At 42.9% G+C, this 23,428-nt stretch overlaps 2 protein-coding genes across 5 annotated transcripts in view; both read left to right on the forward strand.

Moving 5' to 3' along the window:
• The first annotated feature begins 1,040 nt into the window (after nucleotides 1-1,040).
• Nucleotides 1,041-16,367, forward strand: GPRASP3 (G protein-coupled receptor associated sorting protein family member 3). 4 transcript variants are annotated; one of them, XM_082377243.1, is made up of 4 exons: nucleotides 1,041-1,147; nucleotides 11,850-11,946; nucleotides 12,294-12,369; nucleotides 12,700-16,367. In XM_082377243.1, the coding sequence occupies exon 4, from the start codon at nucleotides 12,850-12,852 to the stop codon at nucleotides 14,545-14,547; it is 1,698 nt and encodes a 565-aa protein (XP_082233369.1). In that variant the 5' UTR covers nucleotides 1,041-1,147; nucleotides 11,850-11,946; nucleotides 12,294-12,369; nucleotides 12,700-12,849; the 3' UTR covers nucleotides 14,548-16,367. The 4 variants fall into 4 exon arrangements, with proteins under 4 accessions (XP_082233369.1, XP_082233371.1, XP_082233368.1 ...); XM_082377245.1 differs by having other exon boundaries at nucleotides 1,098-1,160; XM_082377242.1 differs by lacking the exon at nucleotides 1,041-1,147 and adding an exon at nucleotides 9,917-10,244.
• The window catches only part of LOC309620756 (uncharacterized protein), a 44,621-nt gene continuing 22,292 nt past the window's right edge, over nucleotides 1,100-23,428 (forward strand). Inside the window, exon 1 of the mRNA XM_082377641.1 lies at nucleotides 1,100-1,172. The gene's annotated coding sequence lies outside the window, so the exon portion shown is untranslated. The remainder of the gene's footprint in view (nucleotides 1,173-23,428) is intronic.

The raw sequence follows: 23,428 nt of genomic DNA on the forward strand, positions 1-23,428 counted from the left end.
GCGGAAGTCAGGGATAGAGTTGGTTTGGAGAGGGAATACAGGCTTATGGGAAATATATGTTTTATTATTTTTAGACATGGTGAAATGTTATTTCTGTTTTGTCTGAGGATGCTGTTAATTTTTGAAAAGGTAAAATTATGATTTGTAAATTAGAAATGAACACATGGAAGTTTTTTTTCAACACAATTAACAACTGCTAAGATTATGAGAATGGTTGAAGGACATGTGTATATACAATATACACAATATAATAATATAAACAAAACATGTATATTAAATTTCATACACACATAGAAAATTAATAAATGTTAGTATAACATTGCTGGATCAAGTACAAAACTGATTGATATCTTAAGGGCGATAACTTGAAACCATTTATGTTATCTGTTCCACTGGACATAAATCATTTCCATAGCTATTGGACAAAATACCTACAAGTTAACATAAGTCTCTCAGGGTTGAAAACTTGCTCTATCAACAGAAAGTGAAGCCCAGCACTGCACTGAATTAGTATCCAGTAACCTATGTTGTCTTTACCCAATTTTTGTATAATTTTTCTGACAGTGCAACCTGCTTTCCCCTCCCCCCCACCCGATTCTAGGCTGCAAGGTTTATGGAAGTAGGGCAAAGTGGCAGTTTTGCCTCCATTCACAAACCACAAGTGCTAACAGAGATCGTCCTGGTGGTGGAAATTGGAGATTGGATGTTTGTTTTGGCTATCAATATTTTCCAAGACAGATCCTGTGTGTGTTTTAATATGTCGCCCGAGTTTTGCACAGAATATTAAAAGTCAGTTGGTCTCCAAACTCCTCATGGGGTGTTCCTCGCCAGCCCTGTGCTCCTACAGAGCAAGGCCCAGGCTTAGGGCTGGAAGCTTTGGCTCCGAATCCAGCCTTCCTTTCAGCTCTCTATCTTCACCCCCATCGGGAGCTTCAGATTGTTCTAGCAAGCAGCTCACCCCCAGAGGCAGAGGACTGTGCCTTGCGTGCTGCAGGGCTGCGCAGACTTCCAGAGTGCGCGGTCACGTGGGACTAACTGTGGGTCGCGTGACCGCACTCTCACTTGGACCGGCGTAGAGGTTTGTCGCGCTGGAAAGGGACGGGAAAGACTTGCACCTGACGCTTGACAGACGGCCGTGAGAGGAGTGGTAGGACGTGATGGTGGGTGCGTGGGTGGGTGTCTCTCCATGCTGCACTAGCCTGAAAGCTAATCCCTCAAGCGCCCAGAATTATGGCCTTTGTTGGCGGAGGACACAATCCCTCAGCCAATCGTGAGCGTCTTAGCCGGGGTCTGTTTTTGCCCGGGAGCTCAAGAGGCAGGAAGTCATCCTGCGGGAGGCATAAGTGGAGAGAAGCATCGGCCGCTGCTAGAGGAGGTGGGCTCGAGGCCATATATTGGCATCCGTGGGAGGTGGTGGTGGAGACTAGATCCGGGCAGAGGAAGTGTCTCGGAGCCTCGCGCTCCCTCCTGCCTTCTGAAAGCCCCTACCCCACCCCCGTCTCCCCGCCCAGCGCTGCGTGACTCTGTTTCTCTGTGTGGGTGGGAGAGGTGGACACGTGGAAGCAGTTGGCTTCAGGGGAGCCCAGAGAGAGGAAACGGTGAAGTGACAATTTGTGAACACCGGTGGCCCTGGATCAGGAAACGCAGGTGTGAGGATAGGAACTGTGAGCTACACTCCCTTCCTCCCACCTAGTTGGCACTCACTCTCTACTGTTTGTCTTTTCCAGACTGTGAGACCAGCTCATAATTGGGGGAGGGGGGGGGAGATCCAAGGCTCCAGCTGCCTGGAGATTCAAGAGAGGAATGAACCCCAATCTGGGCAGCTCTGGGGAAGGGGAGCTAACAGACTCAGGAGGAGGGAATCTGGATGCTTTGGGCCCTTCACTTAGGATTTCTCTTTGGGATACTGCCAAGCTTCTCAACTCCCAAGATGATTCCTGGACCTGAGCTCCAGGCAGCAGCTCCCTCCCATCTAGGAACTCAAAAGCTGATACTCCATTGAGGCTCCCTCCTGCTACTGTGCTGGACCTCAGAATAGGGTTTTTCTGGGAATCACCTATGGAAACTTTTATGGATGGTCTCATGTGTCCGCTCTGCAGACACTTCGCTCTCTTCCTTGTGTTTTGCTCTCTGTCCACTTCTTAGGGCTTGTTCCTTTGGTCTTATCCTAGGTAGCAGCCTTTGGTAAGTCCTTGTCCTCTTTCTAACTGAATTATCCCCACTCCCCCTACCCACCTCTCTCCCCCGACCCTGGCATCCACTGGATACCAAGGCAGTTCAAGAAAGTGCCACTAGGAAGTAATGAATTGTCCTAAGCCCACTCATATCCTTATTTTTATACTCACTATAGAGTTGAAACTATGCAGTAATACTACTTCAGGCCCTCCTGTTTATATTTAAAATCTGGAATTGAGCAGTGGGCATGTGGGTAAAATTAGAGATTGAGGCCTTAGGACTACCTCCTCCTCTCTTACCTCCTGCCTCCTTTGTATTATCCTCCTCCCTCCACTCTTCAGAATTCTGGTAATATAAGTATCGGGACCAATGTTTAGGTTGTGGCCTTTCCCCTCAAGCTTTGTTGTCTTGTCTGTGTCGTTTTAGAGTTTGACAAACACCTCAAACATCATGTGGTATAAGAAAGAATATATCTAACCTTTGTCCCTGGTTCCTGGCATAGGGCCTGAAAAACCTTGGAATTTCTTGAGCCCTGGGGGTATCTTTGTTATGCTAATGAACGGGCTGTGGTGGGTCCCTAGTTAGCTTTGGTTGTGAGGATGTGGGCTGGTCGCTAGAAGGACCAACCACGTGATTAGAGTTGGAGCTTTAGGCCAGCAGGAACTCCAGAGAAGGAAGGAGGGCTGGATTTGGGGTTCGATCACGTGAACAGTCGTGCCTATGTAATGAAACCCCAGTGTAAACTCTTCCTGGTTGGTGAGCATACTGATATCCAGGGAGGGTGATATTGCCCTGAATCCATGTGAAGAGGACGTGGAATCTGTATGTCTCAGACCCTTCAAGACCTGTCCTATGTGTATCCTTTCTAATAAAACTATAATTCTACATATAGCACTTTTAGTGTGTTCTAGTAAATTATCAAACCTGAGGGGGTCGTGGGAACCCCTGAATTTATAACTGGTCAGTCAGAAGTATGGGTGGTCCCCCAAGTCTTGTAACTGACATCTGATCTCAAGTGGGGGCAGTATTATTGGGGACTGCACCCTTAAACCTGTGGAGTCTGATGCTAACTCCAGGTAGTTGGTGTCAAAGAACTGATGTCAGAATAATAGTGTCACACATCCTTATTTTTAGCAGCCACCCTTAGATTAATATCTGTAAACTGACCTTTTATCCTATGCATCATGCATAAGCAAGTTAAAATAAAGGAGGCAGAGCCTACCAGTGTATTATGGGTGAAAAAAGCAGCATATGTTTTTGTGTCATGCGTCTACAATTTAGATGATTTTTAAAGTTCTCTCTATATTCTTTCCTTATCAGAGCTCCCTCAGCCTGTTTTTCCTGTTGGGGGTACTGCATTTATGTTTGGGGAACTTCACACTGCGGTCTGGAGAGATACCTCTAAGTCTCACATGCATTGCAGGGCAGATACTTAACTAACTCACGCCTGTGGGTTTTTTCAGTCTCAGCCAAAGGACTGGGTAAGTGTGGGGTGTGTGTGTCCATGCATGAAGATGATTATCTCTGTTCTGATCACTCCTTGAGTAGCACTTGTAAGGGCCAAGATCATCCCTCAATTTTTTCCTGGGAGTGTAGTTGAAGTAAATACCTCAACACTCATATGGCCCTTTTGTTTCTGCCCCCTTTCTGGATAAATATTATGGGCTATCTCATGTAATAAATATCAGGGCCCGTTCAGATGTCATTTGACCTACAATGTTGCTGCCTGGGGATAAAATTAGAGTGAATTTGTCTTCTGTCCAATCATGAATGAAAGAAGGGTATCTTACAGCACAGCTGACCCTCTACTCTGCCCCCAATTTCAAAAAAGCAGCCTTCAGTGGGATCTCGTCTATAAAATACTACCAGGTCCCCAATGGAAGGTTTCAAGGCCCTGTACTTTCCCATACAATTCTACCTTTCCATCTCCATTTGCAAGACATTCTTCCAAGTCAGGGCCAGGACTAGAATGAGATAAAGATACAATTTAAGGAGGCACTCACTCGTGCCTCACCCAGTCCAAGCCTTGCTCCACTTTGCCTGCACTTAAGCCACATGGGACTATCTGCTATTTCCCAACCCAACTATACTCTGTGCTTTACTACTTTTGTGCATTTCCCCAGGCTGTTCCCTCAATCTTCAATGCCCTCATGCCCTTTCTCTGCCTGTAGGAAACACAGTCATCCTTTTAGGCTCAGCTCAAATGCTAGGGCCTGTTTGAAGTCTTTCTGATACTCTCACCCTTACTCTTTGCCCCTTGGTAGGAAGTAATGCCTCCATCCTATGTACTTACACAGTATTTTATTCACCCCTATTTTAGCATTTGTTTCTTTGTATCATGCACTGGGGCCTTTTTTATGAATAAGACAGAACTAGTGTTGAGGGCCAGGTAGCATAGAGGAAGAAACTTGGATTCTGAAAGTGTGAATCAGACCCCAGTCAGTCTGACCTCAATGCCTGAGCCTTTTACTACTTTTCATAGTACAGTCATCCTTCTGTATCCAGGGGGGATTGGTTCCAGGACCATCCAGAGATACAAAAATCCACAGATGCTCAAGTCCCTTATATAAAATGGCATATTATTTGCACATAACTTGTGCGCATCTCCCCATATACTTTATTTTATTATTATTATTTTTTTAAACATCTTTATTTTATTTATTTATTTTTTTGGCTGCACTGGGTCTTCCTTGCAGCACACAGGCTCTTCGTTGTGGCACATGGGCTTCTCTCTGGTTGTGACGCGTGGGCTTAGTTGCCTGGTAACATGTGGGATCTTAGTTCCCCGACCAGGGATCGAACCCGCGTCCCCTGCATTGGAAGGCGGACCCTTAACCACTGGACCACCAGGGAAGTACCCTCCCCATATACTTTAAGTCATCTCTAGATTACTTACAATACCTAATACAATGTAAATTCTGTGTAAATGTTGTAAATACAATGCCAATGCTACATAAATAGTTGCCAGTGTGTGTCAAGTTAAAGTTTTGATTTCTGGAACTTTCTGGAGTTCTTTGATTCAAATATTTTTGATCCCTGGTTGGTTGAATCTGTGGATGCGGAACCCAGGATATGGAAGGGTGACTGTACTTATTGTTAATATCAAGATTTAATGAGTGCTTTATGAGTGCCAGACACTCTTCTAAGGGTTCTAAATATATTAACTTATTTAATCCTCAAAACAACTGTATAGAGTAGATGCTGTTATTGTCTCTGTTCTACACATGAGGAAGCTGAGGCACAGACTGGTAACTTGGCAAGCTCAGTTAGCAGAGCTTGATTTGATTAGCAGAGGAGTTGAGATTCAAACCTTTGTAGTTTGAATCTGGAGCTGGCATGTGTTGCCACTACACTACATCTATTGGGTTGGCCAAAAAGTTCGTTCAAACTTTTTGGCCAGCCCAATATATCCCTCTAGTGCTAAGTATCACTAAAAGCTGCCATCATCACCAGGACTATCTTCATCATCAGATTTTCTCCTCCTTACAGCTTGTAGCAAAGTACTTTATTCATCATAAAGAAACTTGAACCTGAGTGTTGCTAGACTCCCTGTCCCTTATCCCCTTCTACCTGTGAATCAGCATACTCCAGATTTTCCTTCCTTCCCAACTTAATGGTCCATCATGGGCCATCATTTTTACTACTCGCCTACCTCATCCTCTAGCGCCTGGCTCCACTGTCCTGGCAAAATCTCAGCTCTTGATAAATCCCAAATATCCACCTCTTTCTATACCTGTGTTGCTTAGTACAGTGCACCTGGGGAAAGTTAACCAAAACTTTCTGGCTGTTGACACTATGAATTTATCTTTCTCAACCTCAGTACAGTCCTCTGGATAGAAAGCAGATAACCTTTGATATCCTTACACTATGGATATTTCACATGGGTGCACTTCCGCACAATGACTCTCTGAATTGAAACTAGGCTTTTCTATAAGCTCATGTATTTAATGTACCTCTGAACCCCCTAGATAAGTAAGGTTTAGGTTTTCTGCCTGAAGCCTTCCTTTTCAGTCTAAAACAGAAGCCAGTCACAGTTGTCAGACCTCTAGCAATCATTAGGCAAGATGTTCAGAATCTACAGTTTTCCTTTCACATGGAAACATGAGTTCTGCCACTGGTTTTAAGAGGTAGGGCTTACTGACAGAAGTCAGGAACTATTACTCACTGAAGCATTGTTTTGTGCCTGAGCATACATAACATTTAGGATTGTTCCATATAACAAGGAATTCAACTAAAACTAACTTAATAAGTAAATTTATTATCCACAGATCAGAAGTACTGAGGCAGAGAAGTCTTGGTGATTGTTTGATTCAGCTAAGGACTCAGCTTTTTTCCATCTCTTTCTTCTGCCATTCATAATATCAACTTCCATCTTAAGGCTGGAAACTTGATGGCTGCAAGGAGTCAAGCAACTTTCCAAGGAGGAAAAGGAGATACCTTTACTGATGGCCTTGTCTTATGAGTGAGGACACTTTCCTCAGAAATCCTTCTGCAATCTTCTCTTCATGTCTCATTGAGCAGAGTTACATCACCACCCATTCCTGAACTGGAGTACCAAGGGGATGGATTATCCTTAGACCAAGCAAACTCACCTCTGGAATTTGGATCAGCCTCCCTGTGGCACATCACTATAAGGAGGAGGGAGGCATACTTATGTAAAAGTGATGTTCTTTTAGTAAAGGGTTATGTTAAGCAACACAGAATATACAAAGCACCAAGGTTACAGTAAGAAAGAGCACAGTGGCGATGTCTTAGCAATCATGACCTCTAAAAGCCACCGTGGAGATCGCATCTACTCTTTTTTTTTTTGTTTTTTAACATCTTTATTGGAGTATAATTGCTTTACAATGGTGTGTGAGTTTCTGCATTATAACAAAGTGAATCAGTTATACATACACATATGTTCCCATATCTCTTCCCTCTTGTGTCTCCCTCCCTCCCACCCTCCCTGTCCCACCCCTCCAGGTGGTCACAAAGCACCGAGCTGATCTCCCTGTGCTATGTGGCTGCTTCCCACTAGCTATCTATTTTACATTTGGTAGTGTATATATGTCCATGCCACTCTCTCACTTCATCACCTCTTACCCTTCCCCCTCCCCATATCCTCACGTCCATTCTCTAGTAGGTCTGCGTCTTTATTCCCGTCTTGCCCCTAGGTTCTTCATGACCATTTCTTTTTTTAGATTCCATATATATGTGTTAGCATACGGTATTTGTTTTTCTCTTTCTGACTTACTTCATCTACTCTTACTGCTTTCCCCAGCCCACCCCATAATATGACTAGATTACAATTTTAAAAGGAACTAGAAAGACCTGATACTTGCAGGTATTTCAGAATATCAGATAGTTTCTCAGTTAGTGTGTACAAGAATCCTGTGAAGTAGTTATTACCAATCCCCTTTGAGGGATGACTTCACTGAGTTATAAAAACATTAAGTAACTTTTCCAAAGTGACACAAATAGTTAGTGGTAAAAATCTCCATTTAAACTTTGGACTGCCTGTCTCTGAAGTCTGGCTAAGTCCCAGAGTAGAGCCCAGGGGAGAGAGTCTGTACTCTACCATGCAGCCTCCTTTTAGAAAGTGCTTCCAGGGATCAGAAACTGGTAACTCTAGTCTAAGCAAGCACCTAGTAGTATAGTGCACTGCCTCTTCATGGTGGTGGTGGTGGTAACAGAGATGACTTTTCTACTGGGGTTAAGTCACAGTTGCTCAGACCTCACCACCAGGAACTTTGATTCAGGAAGTCTGAATTCTAATCTGCACTCCACGTTAAGAACTTGGGGGCTGAGATGCCAGGTTCGGGGAGTCATGTAAATTTTCTATACCTGGGAGGGAAAAGAACAGATATTTATGGAGCAGCTAGGTTTTCAAGGGCAACTTTATTCCCAGATCTGAAGTTCAGCTGAAAAGAAGAGGATGAAAGCTGTGTTCATTGGTCTTTAGTTATCCTGTTAAAATCCATAGGACACACTTCCAGTTTCAGTTCTGACATGTAAAGAGCTTGGAAGTCATTGTTCCTGTACTTACAAGAAAAAAAGCTGAACAAACTGAGAATCAATGACTTATCTTAGACCCATCAGAGAACTGAGGTCACAGGGCAAATGACCACCCCAAATTCTGGAGAAAAGACATCCAGAGAGTCACAGCCTATATCTCTTTACATAGAGCAGAAACTGCTAGAGACATAAACAGGTAAGAACACTTAAGTGGGAATTTTGACAAATTGATGGAGACTGAGGGTGGAATAGTAGGAGAGTGAGAAACCCCTAGGGACCTGCAGTCTTAGCAGTGTTGTGGGCTTTACCTCCAGGATCTCCAGCAGGTTCTCATAGTGAAGATCCCAGAAAGATCTCCTCAGGGCTCTGGCAGTGGGAGGGGAAGTGTACACTCAAGAAATACACCCCCGAGTCTTCTCCATAACAAAGGCCTACTCTCCAGCAGAAAAGACTTTCCCAGAGCCTTATCCCAGCTGAGGGAAAGGCATTCCTCCTATCCAGCCCACTCTAGCCTTCCATTCTCCTGTAAGGGGGAGAAAGATGCTAAAGAAACACTTGTGAAGGTGAAGGTCACCGTCTACAGACAGGCCCACAAAAGACTGGAATTTAACCAGAAGATTATATAACACTTCCTCTCCTCCACATGCTAACAGGCCTCCAGTGTAGTAACAGTGGAGTGCAGCTGAAAGAGTTGCAAGATGCAGACTCTCTCTGCAAGATGTAATTAGGGAAACACAAAGTTAAGAGGAGAGACAAAAATAAAGACGCTAGAGGAATTTGAAGACTGACACCTGCAGCTACAGCAAACATTACACACAGCCCAACTGCTAACCAGCTTAACATAAAGCTTCTCACTAAAGGTCTTTTTACCTCAGTTCCTATTACCCAACACATCATATCCAGCTTTCAACACAAAATTATAACACATAATAAAGGCAAGAAAAAGCATTGTTGAAGGACACAAAGCATCAGAACCAGGCTCAGATATAATGCAGATTTTGTAATTTAAAGTATGATATATTTGTTAACAGCCCTAATATATAAACTAGACTGGTGTGTATGGCAAGTGTGTGAGATCCCAGTTGGTTCTAATCCCTGCCACATTCCCACCCTGCCAAAGATGATGAGCGCTTGGAGGCAACTGCAAGAGAAGACCTGACAGAACCCGGGGAGAGAAGCCAGGACCGGCCCTACCTGGTGCCTGACACGTGGCTATGGGATGAGAGACAGGGAGGACTGCCTGAGCCGGTGCGGGTCCTGAGAGAGAAAGGCCCTCTTTCCTGGGCAACTGCGGGGGCGGCGAAATGGCAAAGTGTGCTACCGTGCTACCACTGCGACTGAGAAAATGGCAGTGTGGCAGAGAGGATGACGACACTGGCGCAGACAGGTGGTTTGTTTCATCAGGCCAGAGGCCTATCTAGGGCTGCCTTCCCTTAGAAGACGGGCAGTGGCTCGGCCTCCACGGGCGCCGCCTCCCACCTTCCTCCCGCCCGCGGCCCCAGAAGGTGGAAAGCAGACCCAGAAGGTGGAAAGCAGACCCAGGGAGGGCCGTCCTCACAGCTCCTCTGCCACTGGCGCCCAGGGAGGATGGCGGGCGCGATGGGGGAAGGTAGGGGGGCGGACTCCGAGCAGGCCTGTACACACACACACACACACCCCGGGACGATCTGTATCCATCCGCTGCTCCCTCCCGCCGGCCCCACACGCTGCGGTGCCAGAAGTGTACGGGGCGGGGAGGGTGGTCGCCCGACGGGGGGCGGTGGAGGGCCGGCGTGGCCCCGCCCCTGAGGCCGGGACTCCTCCCGGCCCCGCCCCTTTCTGGGTCGGAACTACGGTGGGCCTGGGAGGGGGCGTCGAGCCCATTCGTGCCGTATCCCTCCGCCCCCTTCCCGACACCCTCGCCGCGAGCTGTTGGTGCCGCAGCCTTCGCGGCCCCTGCCCGGTTTGGCGCAGCCGCGCGGGGGGGCGGGACGCCTCTTTGCCGTTCTGCCCGCACGGCGAGCGGTGGGACTCCGAGTGAGGAGCTGCGACAGGAGGGGGAGGCCGACCATCGGGACCCTGCGCCTGCGAAGGCAAGTGGGGGTGTCTCGGGGGCGACGACCGTCTCACACCCTGCCCCGCGGACCCTGGCAGCCTGACGAGGGGGAGGCAACCGGGTCGGAGCGGGTCCCTGAGAGAGGTGCGCAGCGCCGGGGGACCCCTGGCGCTGAGGAGGCGGCGACCGGCGCGGACCGGGTCCGGGGCGCGAGGTCTTGGCCGCAGGGCTTCCCTCGGATCCTGGGGAGGCGAACGGCGCGGCCGCTCCCCGGCGGGCTTTCTGGACTCCCGCGCCCCGCCGTCGACGGTGCCTGTGCCAGGAGAGGGCTGTGGGGGAGGCTGCTGCGGGCGAAATGGCGGAGGGGAGCCGGGGTGGGGGCGTCGGGGAGGCCGCCGGGGGTGGCGGTCGGAGCCGGGTGCCGAGCGGGCGGGCGCGGGGGGCCGCCCGCCCGGGCCCTGATTCTGGAAAGGGGTTTGTCGGACCCCGCGTGCCGGGTGCTGTCCCTTCCCACAGGCGCCTCTTTGATGCCGGGGTGTCCTGTGTGCGCGGTAGGTCTGGCACATTCAGTGAAAGAGGAACTGAGCGAGTAGATTATGAAGACACCAAAATGAAAAGTTTATGCGCCTCTTAATACAGCAGTTTTGTGGCCTTCCATATTTAGGTCTTGGACCCAATTAAATGCAAGCAAATGACAGGTTGAGGAGTCAGTAGGCTTTCATAGGAAGGATCCGTGTAAATAAATAATGTATTAATCCATCTTTCGCATTTGGGATCTGTTTTCTCAACATCTTAGCCCACTTTAATATGTTGAGGTGTGGGAATGGTGCTGCAGAATAGAGAGGAAATTTTTCTGAAGGGTCAATTTAGAACGCGTGAAGTCAGTTTGCTTCTTCATTTTCTGGTTTTGGAAACCCAAACCCCATCTACCCTTCACAGCCCCCTCTCATTTTGGTGCAGAAGCAGTCCCACAGAAGATTTTGTGGAGTTCCTGGGAAATTCTGAGACATGAGAGACATTTATTTACTTCTTCCTTGATTCTTCAAAAGGAGGTTTTAGGACCTGAATTCTGGGGATCTGTTCATTAACCTGATACTTTTCTACCATTGTAAATATACTCTCTTGGTGTTTTGCTGAATGCCCCTTCTCTTTCTATAGGGCGTGACTCTTCTCCAGCTAGTGGACTGTTCTGTAGTGGTAAGGGTAGCATCTCCTGAGGACACCTGCTATGTGGGCTGGCTGGCATAGGTGGTGAATGAGATAGGAACTATGTTTGTGTGGGGAAGGGGAAAAGGCAGGGGCATGCAAGATGGTATTGAAATAGTAGTCCCCATTATGTTCACTGCTTGTCTTCTAAATACAGTTGCCTGTGTTCCACTACCCATTCTTGCACCTCATCTTTTTGTTCAAGGAAGGAGGTGTGGCCTCTGCTAGGAACATGACTGACTTTAGTGTTGGGAGGTGTGATTAGACAAGCTGCAGGTCTTTGGGGAGTGGATGGGGGATCATTTGGGAGGAGCAGACAGGTGGGAGATATTTAACATGGCCTTGAATGTACAGAAGCATATGTTGTAACACTTGTCATGGGTGTTGGGCCATCTCAGTCTCTTTTGTTTTCTTTCCTCTTTTTGTCTATCCATAGGTTTGTTCCCTTATAGAGTACTGTAGAAATCTGCAGGTAGCTGTTCACTTTGAATTTGATAAAGAAAGAGGACAAAAGCTATTCATTTGGATCCAAGGTGAGTGTGAGCATGAGCACCCCTATTGATTGGGAATGGGAATTGGCTGTTGGCAAGTAAGACCAGATCATATCTTGGAGCCATTGTCTTCCAACTTCCCACACACCTCTGCCCTCACATTTATGTATAGGAAATGGGGCTAGGGTGAGCTAGGATTGTGCCTATAGGGTAATTGATAGATACCTAGGAAGTGGGGAAGGAAGCCATGAGGAGGACCAAGGAGGCCAGAAACATTATATTCACAAAGCCTTAGATTTGGAAAGGCAGGTATTGGGTTTAGAAGCCAGAATCCATGTCTGTCTACCAAATACTTAAAATTCCAATCCCTCCTGTGTTTTTGTCCATAGGTCTGCCTGTGAGTCGACTATAGGGCTTATCAACACTGGAAGCAAGAAAGGAGAAAATTGCACCAGATCAGTGCAGGTTGGTGTGAGGCCTACCAGATAGACCTATAGAGTATAGTGGTATATACCAAAGGGGCTGGACACTCCTTAGCCTCTCTCACTTTCACCAGGCTTTCCCGTCGTCTCCGTTCCTATTTGATGCAGAGAAAAGAGTATGGAAGTGCCTGGGCAGGGCATTGTTGGGCATTAGTGGGACTGTGGAAGGGATAAAATGAGGTAACAGAGTTTTCTACTATTCTACTTCTCCTACCACACAATCTATCTCTACTTTCTCATGTCTTGTGTGGCTGTCTGCATAGAAAAGCACAGTTGGAAGAGACTCAAAGCCCATTTTCTTCTTCCACCTCAGGCCTATCTCCAGTGGTGGCTGTGGTGGCCTTGAAGTGACAGAAGATCATCACCTTCAACCCAGTAAAAGAATATTAAGACACTGACCTGGGACATATTGAGAACCAAAACCAAGACTGTATAGAACTATCTATATAACTGGGCTTCAACCATGGCTGGGGTTAAGAATGCAAGTAGAAAGAATAGGAGTAGAAAGAATGAGAGTAAAAAGAAGGCCAAAACTGAAAAAAGGGCTGGTGTAGAAGCTGAAGCCAAGAGGGAGGCTACTGCCGTAGTCAGATCTGTAGCCAAGACCCAGGCCAAAGCAATAGCCAAGGCAGGGACTCAGGAAGATGCAGTGGCAGAGGTGAAGGCAGCGTCTAAGAACAAGATTGTTACTGAGATGAAGGAAAGAGCTCTGGCAGATTTCAGTCCCAAAGCTGAAGATGAGGCCACTAGAGCATCTCGGTTTTGTTCAGTGGCTGAGGCTAGTGCTGAGTCCAGTGCTGAGTCCAGGTCTACATGTAAAGATAAGACTGGTATTGATACCTGGTTTTGGGCTGGGGAAGAATCCAGTGTTGGTTCCTGGTTCTGGAATGGAGAAGAGGCTGGGAATCGTTTCAGTGCTAAGGATGAAGGTAAAGCTGATATTTGTCCCCCATCCTGTGCTAAGAAGTTGGAGCCTGTGGCTGGGGCCAACTGCAAGGCTAGGCCAGGGGCTGAGGAGGAGGAGGAGGAGAACGTTATTGGGAGCTGGTTTTGGGATGGAGATGAAACTAGTTTTGACCCTAACCCTAGACCTGTGAGCAGGATAATTAAGCCCCAACCTGTGGATGAAATTAATGAAAAAGATAGGCCCAAGGACTGGTCTGAGGTAACTATCTGGCCCAAAGCTCCTGCTGTAACTCCAGCAGTGTTAGGCTTTAGATCCCAAGTCCCATTTGAGAAAAAGCCTCCTTCATATGTTGTCCTGGCCTCCGCTGAGGAAAATACCCGTTCTTTGCCTGTGGCAACAGCGGCGTGCCCTTCTAGGAGCACCCCCTCAAGCTCACAGCCTGTCTCTGAGTACCCATTTGGTTCTGACCCTTGTATCCAGACCATAGAGGAGATCAGGCGCCAAATCAGGATCAGGGAGGTGAATGGGATTAAGCCATTTGCTTGCCCTTGCAAAATGGAATGCTACATGGATTCTGAGGAGTTTGAAAAACTTGTTACCTTACTTAAATCAACTACTGATCCTCTCATTCATAAAATAGCTCAAATTGCAATGGGGATCATTAATGTTCATCCATTTGCCCAAGAGTTCATTAATGAGGTGGGTGTAGTGACACTTATTGAAAGCTTGCTTAGTTTTCCTTCCTCTGAAATGAGAAAAAAGGCTGTAATTACTCTGAATCCCCCCTCTGGGGATGAAAGACAACGCAAGGTTGAATTACATGTTAAGCATATGTGTAAGGAAACCATGTCTTTTCCCTTGAACTCACCTGGACAGCAATCCGGATTAAAGATACTAGGACAACTGACTACTGATTCTAACCATCACCACATTGTTGCCAATTACTTTTCAGAGCTTTTTCATTTGCTCTCCCTGGGAAATCGTAAAACCAGAAATCTTGTTTTGAAAGTACTTTTGAATATGTCTGAAAATCCAGCTGCAGCCAGAGACATGATCAATACAAAAGCATTAGCAGCATTAAAACTCATCTTTAACCAAAAAGAGGCAAAAGCCAATCTCGTTAGTGCTGTGGCCATATTTATTAACATAAAGGAGCATATCAGAAAGGGCTCAATTGTAGTCGTTGATCATTTGAGTTATAATACACTCATGGCTATTTTCCGTGAAGTTAAAGTGATCATCGAAACAATGTAAAATGAGCTAGAAATAAAAGAGAACCCTTTGAACAATCTCCAAACTCTTAACAGGCTGTGTGTTCCCAAAGAGCCATGCATAATGTTTTGGTTATTACAGTGTGCATGTTATAAATTACATCTTTAACAGAATATTACCTGTGACAGTCTAGGTCTGAGCTAGACCATTTTGGGGTATCAATTAATATTTCATTGTGAGTTGAAAACATCTGTTGATTATTCTCTTGTGTAGATGGGGAGCTTTTTAACATTTAAGATAGCAAATTGGTGCATCATAAGTAAGCTAACTTTTCATTAGTATCTGCTTAGATCCATTTGCAGCTTCAAATGATTTAAAAAGATAATATTCTTGAATTTATAATCTAGTTGTAGAAACAAAGCATATACACACAAAAAGATATCTAACAGTACACACACACGCACGTATATGTATACACACACACTCATTGCCAAATGTGCACTCTCAATACGTAAAGAAAGCAGGGTTGCTACCAGCTGTTTAATGTAAAAGGAATTACTGTTTTTCCCCTATTCTACCTGCATCAGATAACTCATTCTACAACACACAAATGGCCCTGAATCTCAGATAAAATGTAATATTCATCTTTTATTTTGCTATGACATTTATAACTCTTAAATTGTTAGGCTATTTCATTTATGTCAAGTCATCTTGCAGAAGAGAAAGGAGGTAGATGTAGGGAGGAAACATTTCCTGAGTACCTACTCATGTCAGATACTGTGTTGGCATTATATTTTACAGGTTTCTTCTTCTCAACAATGGTTCTCTGAGCTATGTACTGGTATTTTTTTTTATGATTATAACTCGTTATTCTGGATTGCCTCCCGTGGCAGTTAAGGAGGTTGAATACTTATTCCTAGATTCCCACAACAGGAAAGTGTGGCATAGCTGTTTTGTCTGATACCAAAACCCGCTCTTATTGCACTACCTTATAGTCCTCTTCCACTTTTTTGTGTGGCGGCCTTCAAGGCTCACAGACTGGTTTTAATGATTCAGTTTTGCTGTAGATAATGTCCCTGCCAGTCTTGAAATTCTTAACTTCCTCTAAATGCACATGTCCATTAGGCATTTGGCTAAACCTTGCTGGAGTCAGAAGAAAAGTCTGGGATGAGTGTATGGATTTGAACTGGCAGTGTCTGGGAAACAGGAGGTGCCCAAAACTGGTGAATGAATGAGATGTAGATTTGGAGTCAAACAACTGAAATTTGCTATGTGTCCTTCCTATCTTCTTCAATAAAGAACTGGAATCATTCTGTACATTGTTTCATACCTTACAGTTTAAAAGATAATTGCTTTTTTCCTCCTTGCAAAATTATACCTTAATTTGTTTACCATTTATAATTTATCCTCCTGTGTGTCATATGAAAAGATAAACGGTTCTATCTTTTACTAGTAGGCAAGCCTACTCTGCATTTGTACCAGCTAAAACTGTACAGGATAAACTTAATTGGAGAAATTTAGGCCCAGGCCCAGAACTGCAGCTTCATCAACACAAAACAGGAAAGCTAGGAGAGGAGCTGCTGCCTCAATCTACATGATAGTGGTTCCTGGAAGTCTATGGTCCAGAAAGCATTCCCAGGACTTGGGCTATAGCTGTGTTTTCTAAGACTCAGGGTAGGAATTACAACCCCTGGTCTGAGCTGAAGAGAATGTTTCAGTGTGTAAAAATATTGGGAGATTTTTAAACAGTTAAGAAATTAAAACAAGATCATACTGTAAATACTGTTTGTAACTTGCCTTTCCTCCCACTAACTGTATATTGTGACCATCTTTCCATATCAATAAATAGGCTTCTACAAATATTTTTGAATCTCTTAATGTTTTTCCTGTGTTAACATTTGGTGCATAGTGCCCTAATCTTTCATTGCATATCATCTTAATAAAGAATATACATAAATTTATTCTCTTGCAGAAATAGAACTACAGTATTCTGCAACTTGCCTTTTTGTCTTTTCAGTTATCTTTCCAATTTAGTATTATACAGATCTACCACATGCTTTTATTTAATAGCTTTATTGAGATATAATTGACATACCTCAAACCATACATATTTAAAGTATACAGTTTGGTAAGTTTTAACATATGTATACAGACATGAAACCATCACCACAATCAAGATAGCAAACATACCCATCACCCCGAAAAGTTTCTTCATGCCCCTTTGTAATGCCTCCTTCCCACCTCTCCCTATTTTGTCCCCAAACAACCACTGATCTGCTTTCTGACAATATAGAATCATTTTCATTTTCTGTAGTTTTACATAAAAGGAATCATACAGCATATATTCTTTTGGAGGGAAGGGGATCTCGCTTCTTTCACTCAGCATAATTATTTGAGATCCATCTATGTTGTTTTGTGTATCAATAGTTCATTGCTTTTTATTGCCAACTAGTATTCTACTATATGTCTATACCACAGTTTGCACAGTTTATCCATTCATCTGTTGATGGGCATTTGGGTTTTTTCCAGATTTGAGCTACTGCAAATAAAGCTGCTACAACTGTTTCTTGTAGAACTGTTTGTATGGACATTTGCTTTTCTCTTGGATAACTACCTAGGAGTGGGATGGCTGGGTCATATGGGAGGTATACATTTAACTTTTACGTTTTCCAAAATGGTTGTACCATATTACATTCCCACAGCAGTGCATGAGAGTTCTGATTCCTCCATATCCTTGCTAACGCTTGGTGTGGCTGGTCTTTTAATTTTAGCCATATCTCATTGTGGTTCTCATTTGCACTTCGCTAATCACTAATGATGTTGAACATCTTTTCATATGCATATTTGCCATCCATATATATTGGGTGAAGTAGGTATAAATATTTTGCCCCATTTTTTTAAATTGAGTGGTTCCTTTTTATTGTCAATTTTTTTTTTTAACTTTTGAGTTTATTTATTTATTTATTTATGGCTGTGTTGGGTCTTCGTTTCTGTGCGAGGGCTTTCTCTAGTTGTGGCAAGTGGGGGCCACTCCTCATCGCCGTGCGCGGGCCTCTCACCATCGTGGCCTCTCTTGTTGCGGAGCACAGGCTCCAGACGCGCAGGCTCAGCAACTGTGGCTCACGGGCCCAGTTGCTCTGCGTCACGTGGGATCTTCCCAGACCAGGGCTCGAACCCGCGTCCCCTGCATTGGCAGGCAGACTCTCAACCACTGCGCCACCAGGGAAGCCCTTTATTGTCAATTTTAAAGAGTTCTTTATATATACTTGATATAAGTGTATTATTAGATATATGTTTTACAAATATTTTCTCCCAGTCTGTGGATTGTCTTTTTATTCTCTTAAAAATGTCTTTTGGAAAGAAGAACTTCTTAATTTTAATGAAGGACAATTCTTTTACCAATTGTGTTTTTGTGTTAAATATAAGAAATTGTTGCCTAACCAGGGTCATAAAGATTGTATCCTATATTCTAAAAGTTTTACAGTTTTAGGTTTCATATTTAGGTCTATGATCCATTTTGAGTTTTTTATATATGGTACACCTTATATATAGGTTGAAGTTCAATTTTGACATAGTGATATCCAGTTGGTACAGTATCACTTGCTTAAAAGACTCTTCTTTCTCCACTGAGTTGCCTTTGCAACTTTGTCAAAAATCAGTTGTCTCTGTATGTAATGGGTCTGTTTCTGGACTCTTTATTCTGTTCCATTGATCTACTTGTGTATCTTCATTACAATGCTACATTGTCTTGATTACTGTAGCTTTATAATGTCTTGAAATCAGGCAGCGTGAGTCCTCTATTATTTTTCAGTTATTTGGGTTATTCTTACTCGTGCTTTTCCATTTGAATTTTAGAGTCAGCTTGTCCATTTCTACAAAAACTCCAGCCGGGATTTTGATTGGGATAGCTTTGAATCAGTAGATAAATTTGGGGAGAACTGACATCTTAACAATATTGAATCTTCTGTTTATTTAGGTCTCCTTTAATTTCTCTCAGCAGCATTTTATAGTTTTTATGCAACATACTTATTATTCTTTCATATTCTTATTCTTTAGCATACTCTTATATTCTTTCTTCTGTGAAAAGTGATGCATCATTGTTTATGTCTTCACGCCTGTTTGAATATTTCTGTATGACAAATTCCTTGAAATAGAACCACTTTGTCAAAGATCATGAATGGCAATGCCCTCCAGCCAAAACCACCAATATTTGAACAAGTTAGGTTGTAGAGAGGAAGAACACACACCATGGGGAATCATGGGGTGCTTCAATAAGGGGGTTTTAGAAACAACTTGTTTTAGGATTAGGACTTGTGTTAGGTGATTTGGAGGAGGGTTTAAGGAAGTGAGGCTTTGCTGTAGATTGAAAGCTGTCAGGAAATATGAGTACAGTAGACCCTTGAAGAACATGGGTTTGAACTGAGTGGATTTTTTTCAATAAATAGTGCTACAGTACTACATGATTATGGTTGGTTGAATCCGTGGATGTAGAGTCACATATAGGGAGGGCCGACTGTAAAGTTATACACAGATTTTCAACTGCATGGAGGGTCAGCACCGCTAACCCCCATGTTTTTCAGGGGTCAACTGTAATTCTATGATTTGGTATCTAAATAAATCTTGTTCTACAAATGGGGAAGACTAGGTCAAGGCTGAAGTTGTGATAGGTAAAGAAGCAGCAGCCACTTATGTTAGCCAGAATAGGAGGATATTTGGCCATTTTTGTGATTGGGACAATGTTTCTCTGTGTTCATACATGATTACAGAGTAAGCTTGTTTTTGTCTTGATATATCACAGTCGCAGAGTGGCCTTATCGGATGTTAATGTTCTGTGAAATTGTTTATATTTGACAAGAGAACACCAAGGCTTAGCTGTGAATGCTGGGCCAGCTCCTGGATGTCAAGGGCTGCTTTTCTTCTTCTCATGGATATTTTCAAATTTTTACATATATTTGCTTACTGACCTTCAAAATATATCCCCTCAACCCATGGTGCATGAATGTCTATTTCTTCATATTCTTGTCAGCATTCAGTATCAATATTTTCAATCGTTGCTATCCTCAGAGGCAGAAAAATCATCTCTGTTGTATTTATAACATTTTAAAGGTTACATAATATTCTGTATATGAATGTGGCAATTGAATCACACCTCTATATTCCATTGGGTTAATTCTAGGGATGTAAGGATGGGCCCTGTCACCTAGTGGGAGAAGGAGTGGAGTATATACATGCATGCATCACTTTGCCTATTTTACTCATGCCCCCTCATTGCTGCCCCTCCCATATGATCTCCAGATTCAAGCCCCGACAAGTACCACCAACTGACCACCAGAAAAGTTGTACCACTTTACACTTTGTGAACTAAATTTAAAACAGAAGAGTGAAGAGTTTAGCTTGCTGACATTGTATTACATAGTTTAGGTCCTGAACTCTCTTACGGACCCACCCTTAGGCAACAACCACAGTCAGTAGACTGGAAACTGATATGTACATGCAAGTACAACTCAAGACAATGGGAGTTATTATTATTGAGACAAGCACAAGCTTTGCAGTGAGCAAAACTGCTTTCCAGTTATAGCCTTATAAAGATTATATAAATATTTTAAGTTCTTCAGATTAAAGAGATTGGTCATTATTTTATAAAATAAGCTTCAAAACAGCATCATAATCATGAGTTGATAAAAAGTCTTCAGTAAACCAACGTGCAGATTTTGCCTTAAGAGTTCATAGGACCCTCTTAGCTTATCTCTGGACACCTACTCTCAGCTGGACAGTGTTATGTACCCTGTCAGCAAATCTGAAAGAAGCTCTGGCTACCTCTTTCCTAGAGGTGCCACATCCCTCTCAATAGTCATTGCCAAGGTTTCCCTGAAGGAGAGGAGAACTCCAGAAACTTGCAAAATGTTTGTTGTGCATGTTGAACATTTAGCAAACTAAACTTGGCTGTTCTCAGGTTGTAGTATTCAAAATAAAGCACAGTATAAAAGCGTGGGGTAGAAATTTTTTTCTCCAGAAGTTGTTAATCCTCCATCTGGGCAGGGGAGACTTGCTATTCTACTCCCCACAGCCCAGTTAGGTACTTTGCGAAAACTCTAAAATATGTCAAGAATAGACAAAATGCCTAGTATGTTAGCAATGGTTGGGAGGAATAGTAATGCAGAATGAAATGTGTTTCCAGGTGCATTCTTTGAATCAAGAAAGTGCTAATCCCTTTCCTTGATGATGGAATGTCATTTTAACATGACAATGGAAAGTGAATGTTGCATTGGAGAGAGTACAGTACACTCCTCTAGGCCCATGAAATATTATGTAACTTTCATGTATAGCTATGCTATTGTGTTTTAAGAATATGAAGCATTAATCTTTTATCAGAACTATCTTGATTCTATACAATATGACAATATGATATTAGATTGACTGTACTCCTTAACAAACATCAAAATGTAAGCGCCCATGAATATTATTCTTTACAGTGGCCCCCATGGAAAGCCCTACACTTATGCTGTAATTGTTTGAAACATTGAAACTACTTTCAGAACCAGTTTCTGAGTCACACAAGAACACCAGAACCATTATTTTATATCCATGGCTATATACTGAATAGTTCTGTTCTCTAGATCAGTGCCCCCCAATCTTTATCATGTAATGGCACACATAGAAAATGATCATATTTGTACATTTGCTCTCCATTAAACGCATCAGCCCCAGTGACTCTAGCTGGAGCCACTGTTGCATTCCCTGCTGCAACTACTCCGAGCATTGAGGGAAGCAGTATCTCTGACACACCTATAACCCATTTCTAGTATACCAGTGGGATGCTGAACCCCAGGACAGGGGTTTTCAATCTGTGTTTCCTTGACTTCTAGGATTATCTGAAAATGCTTCAGAAGGCACCGCAGAGGATCAGGGGAGGGTGCATGGGTTGGTTCTGTGTGTTCCACAGCACCTTCAATCAAAGCAGCTTCACTTTGCGGTTATGCCACACACACACATATATATATATATATATATATATATATATATATATATATATATATATATATATATTTTTTTTTTTTTTTTTTTTTTTTTTTTCCCCCAAGCTGTGCGGCTTGTGGAATCTTAGTTCCCCAGCCAGGGGTCAAACCCGCACCCTCAGCAGTGACAGCACAGAGTCCTAACCACTGGACCACCAGGGAATTCCACTTTGCGATTATGAGTAAGAGTGTGTTTGGGAAAAGGTTTCCCCAGTTAGAAATTTTTGTGACCACTTCTATAGATATCCGTCCGTCTTTTAAAAGAATCTGCATCTAATGGTTGAATTGCCTTTCTGCATATTTGTAAGACTGACATTATTAGTGTCTACTAAGTTTTTTCAGTTGAAGGAAATCATTTATGTTTCCCAAAAGATTCCCCTGTGTTCAGGCTTTACATTCTTTATTGAAGGCTCTGTACAATGCTTTCAAATATATAGTCTGAGAACTTACACAAATTCCATTTTTGAAGGAAGATGTCACACACATGGCAGACCAGAGTAAGTAGTAGTTTTGAATACAAGCCCCAAATTCATTATTTTCTGCTATTTTAATATCAGGGTCCTTAACTCCCTTGCCTTATTTTCTTTCTGCCAAAAGTAGAGCCCTGGACTGTACACACACTCATTTGCCCAAGTGTTCTTCTAGAAAAATTTCTAGAAATAGAATTTCTAGGTCAGAGTAAAACATTTTTCACTGTTGGTGAAAGCGTAGCAGTGATTCTCAATCCTGGTTGCATTATAATCACCTGGAGAACATTTAGAAAATACGGACGCCCAGGATTCTTCTCCCAGAGATGTTGATTTAATTGGTCTGGAGAGGAACTTGGGTGCTGATAATTTTTTTTAAAACTCCCTACGTGATTCTAATGTGCAGTCAAATTTGAAAACCACTGTTGCAAAGAATCAGGCAATTTCATATACTATTGGAGGTAGAGGCGGATAATTTGATATAGCCATTTTAATGGTCATTTCCCAATATCTATTAAAATATAAATGTTCATACTTTTGAATGATAAATTAGTAGATATATGTCCTACAGAAAAATTCATAAAAACAAGCAAAATTTATGTATAAATATGTTAATTGCAGCATTGTTCGTAATTTAACAACTAGAAATATTCCAGATATCCATGAATAGGAGATGAGGTAAATAATTTACAATATTTCCATAACATGAGATATTATGCATCAGTTAAAAATAATCAAAGACATCTATATGTACTAAAGCATGATCTTTTTGAAAAATAATAGTTATATGCAAAAAGAGAAACTGGAATGACATACCAAAAATCCAACTGGTTATAGCTGGAGAGACATGAGTGTTTTATTATTATTTTATTTAGCTTATTTTTAATTTTTCTTAGGTAAACAAATACTACTTCTGTAATAAAATTATAACATAAGGAGAAGATCTGATAAGGAAGGATTTGTTATACAAACTGATGAGCATATACCCATAAAGAAAATATCAGTTAAGTAGTAATTCTTTAGGGGTGAATTATTGGAGCAAGATACAAAGTCAAGTTTCAAGTACCCATATTAGTCTAGGAATTACAAAAATATAAAAAAGAAGGCATAAATATGAGCTAAAACCTATAGTAATCCCCAAAGTAAATCAGATGTTTAATTAAGCAAGCCAGAATCTTCCTTCATCAAGATGATTAAGGGGGATTATCTCCCAAGATGCTGGGAGACTTACAGGAATTCGTAAGTTTTGTAAACAGCTAGAACTCAAGAAACCTGATTAACATAAACACTGAAAGTGTATAATGGGAAGAGAAAAGCTGCTTTGTTCCCTGGAGGAATTGATCAAGGGAAGTGGAAATTCACAGATAGGCATTGCATACATTATTGGCAATGCAAAGAGTTATTTTACATTCAGATATCAGACTTCCTTTTTTAAAAAAA

This window comes from Balaenoptera borealis, assembly GCF_965194805.1.
Source record: "Balaenoptera borealis genome assembly, chromosome: X".
NCBI classification, from domain to species: Eukaryota; Metazoa; Chordata; class Mammalia; order Artiodactyla; family Balaenopteridae; genus Balaenoptera; species Balaenoptera borealis.

Coding starts and splice junctions, on each gene's coding strand:
- GPRASP3 (XM_082377243.1), top strand. CDS start 12,850: ATGGCTGGGGTTAAGAATGCAAGTAGAAAGAATAGGAGTAGAAAGAAT.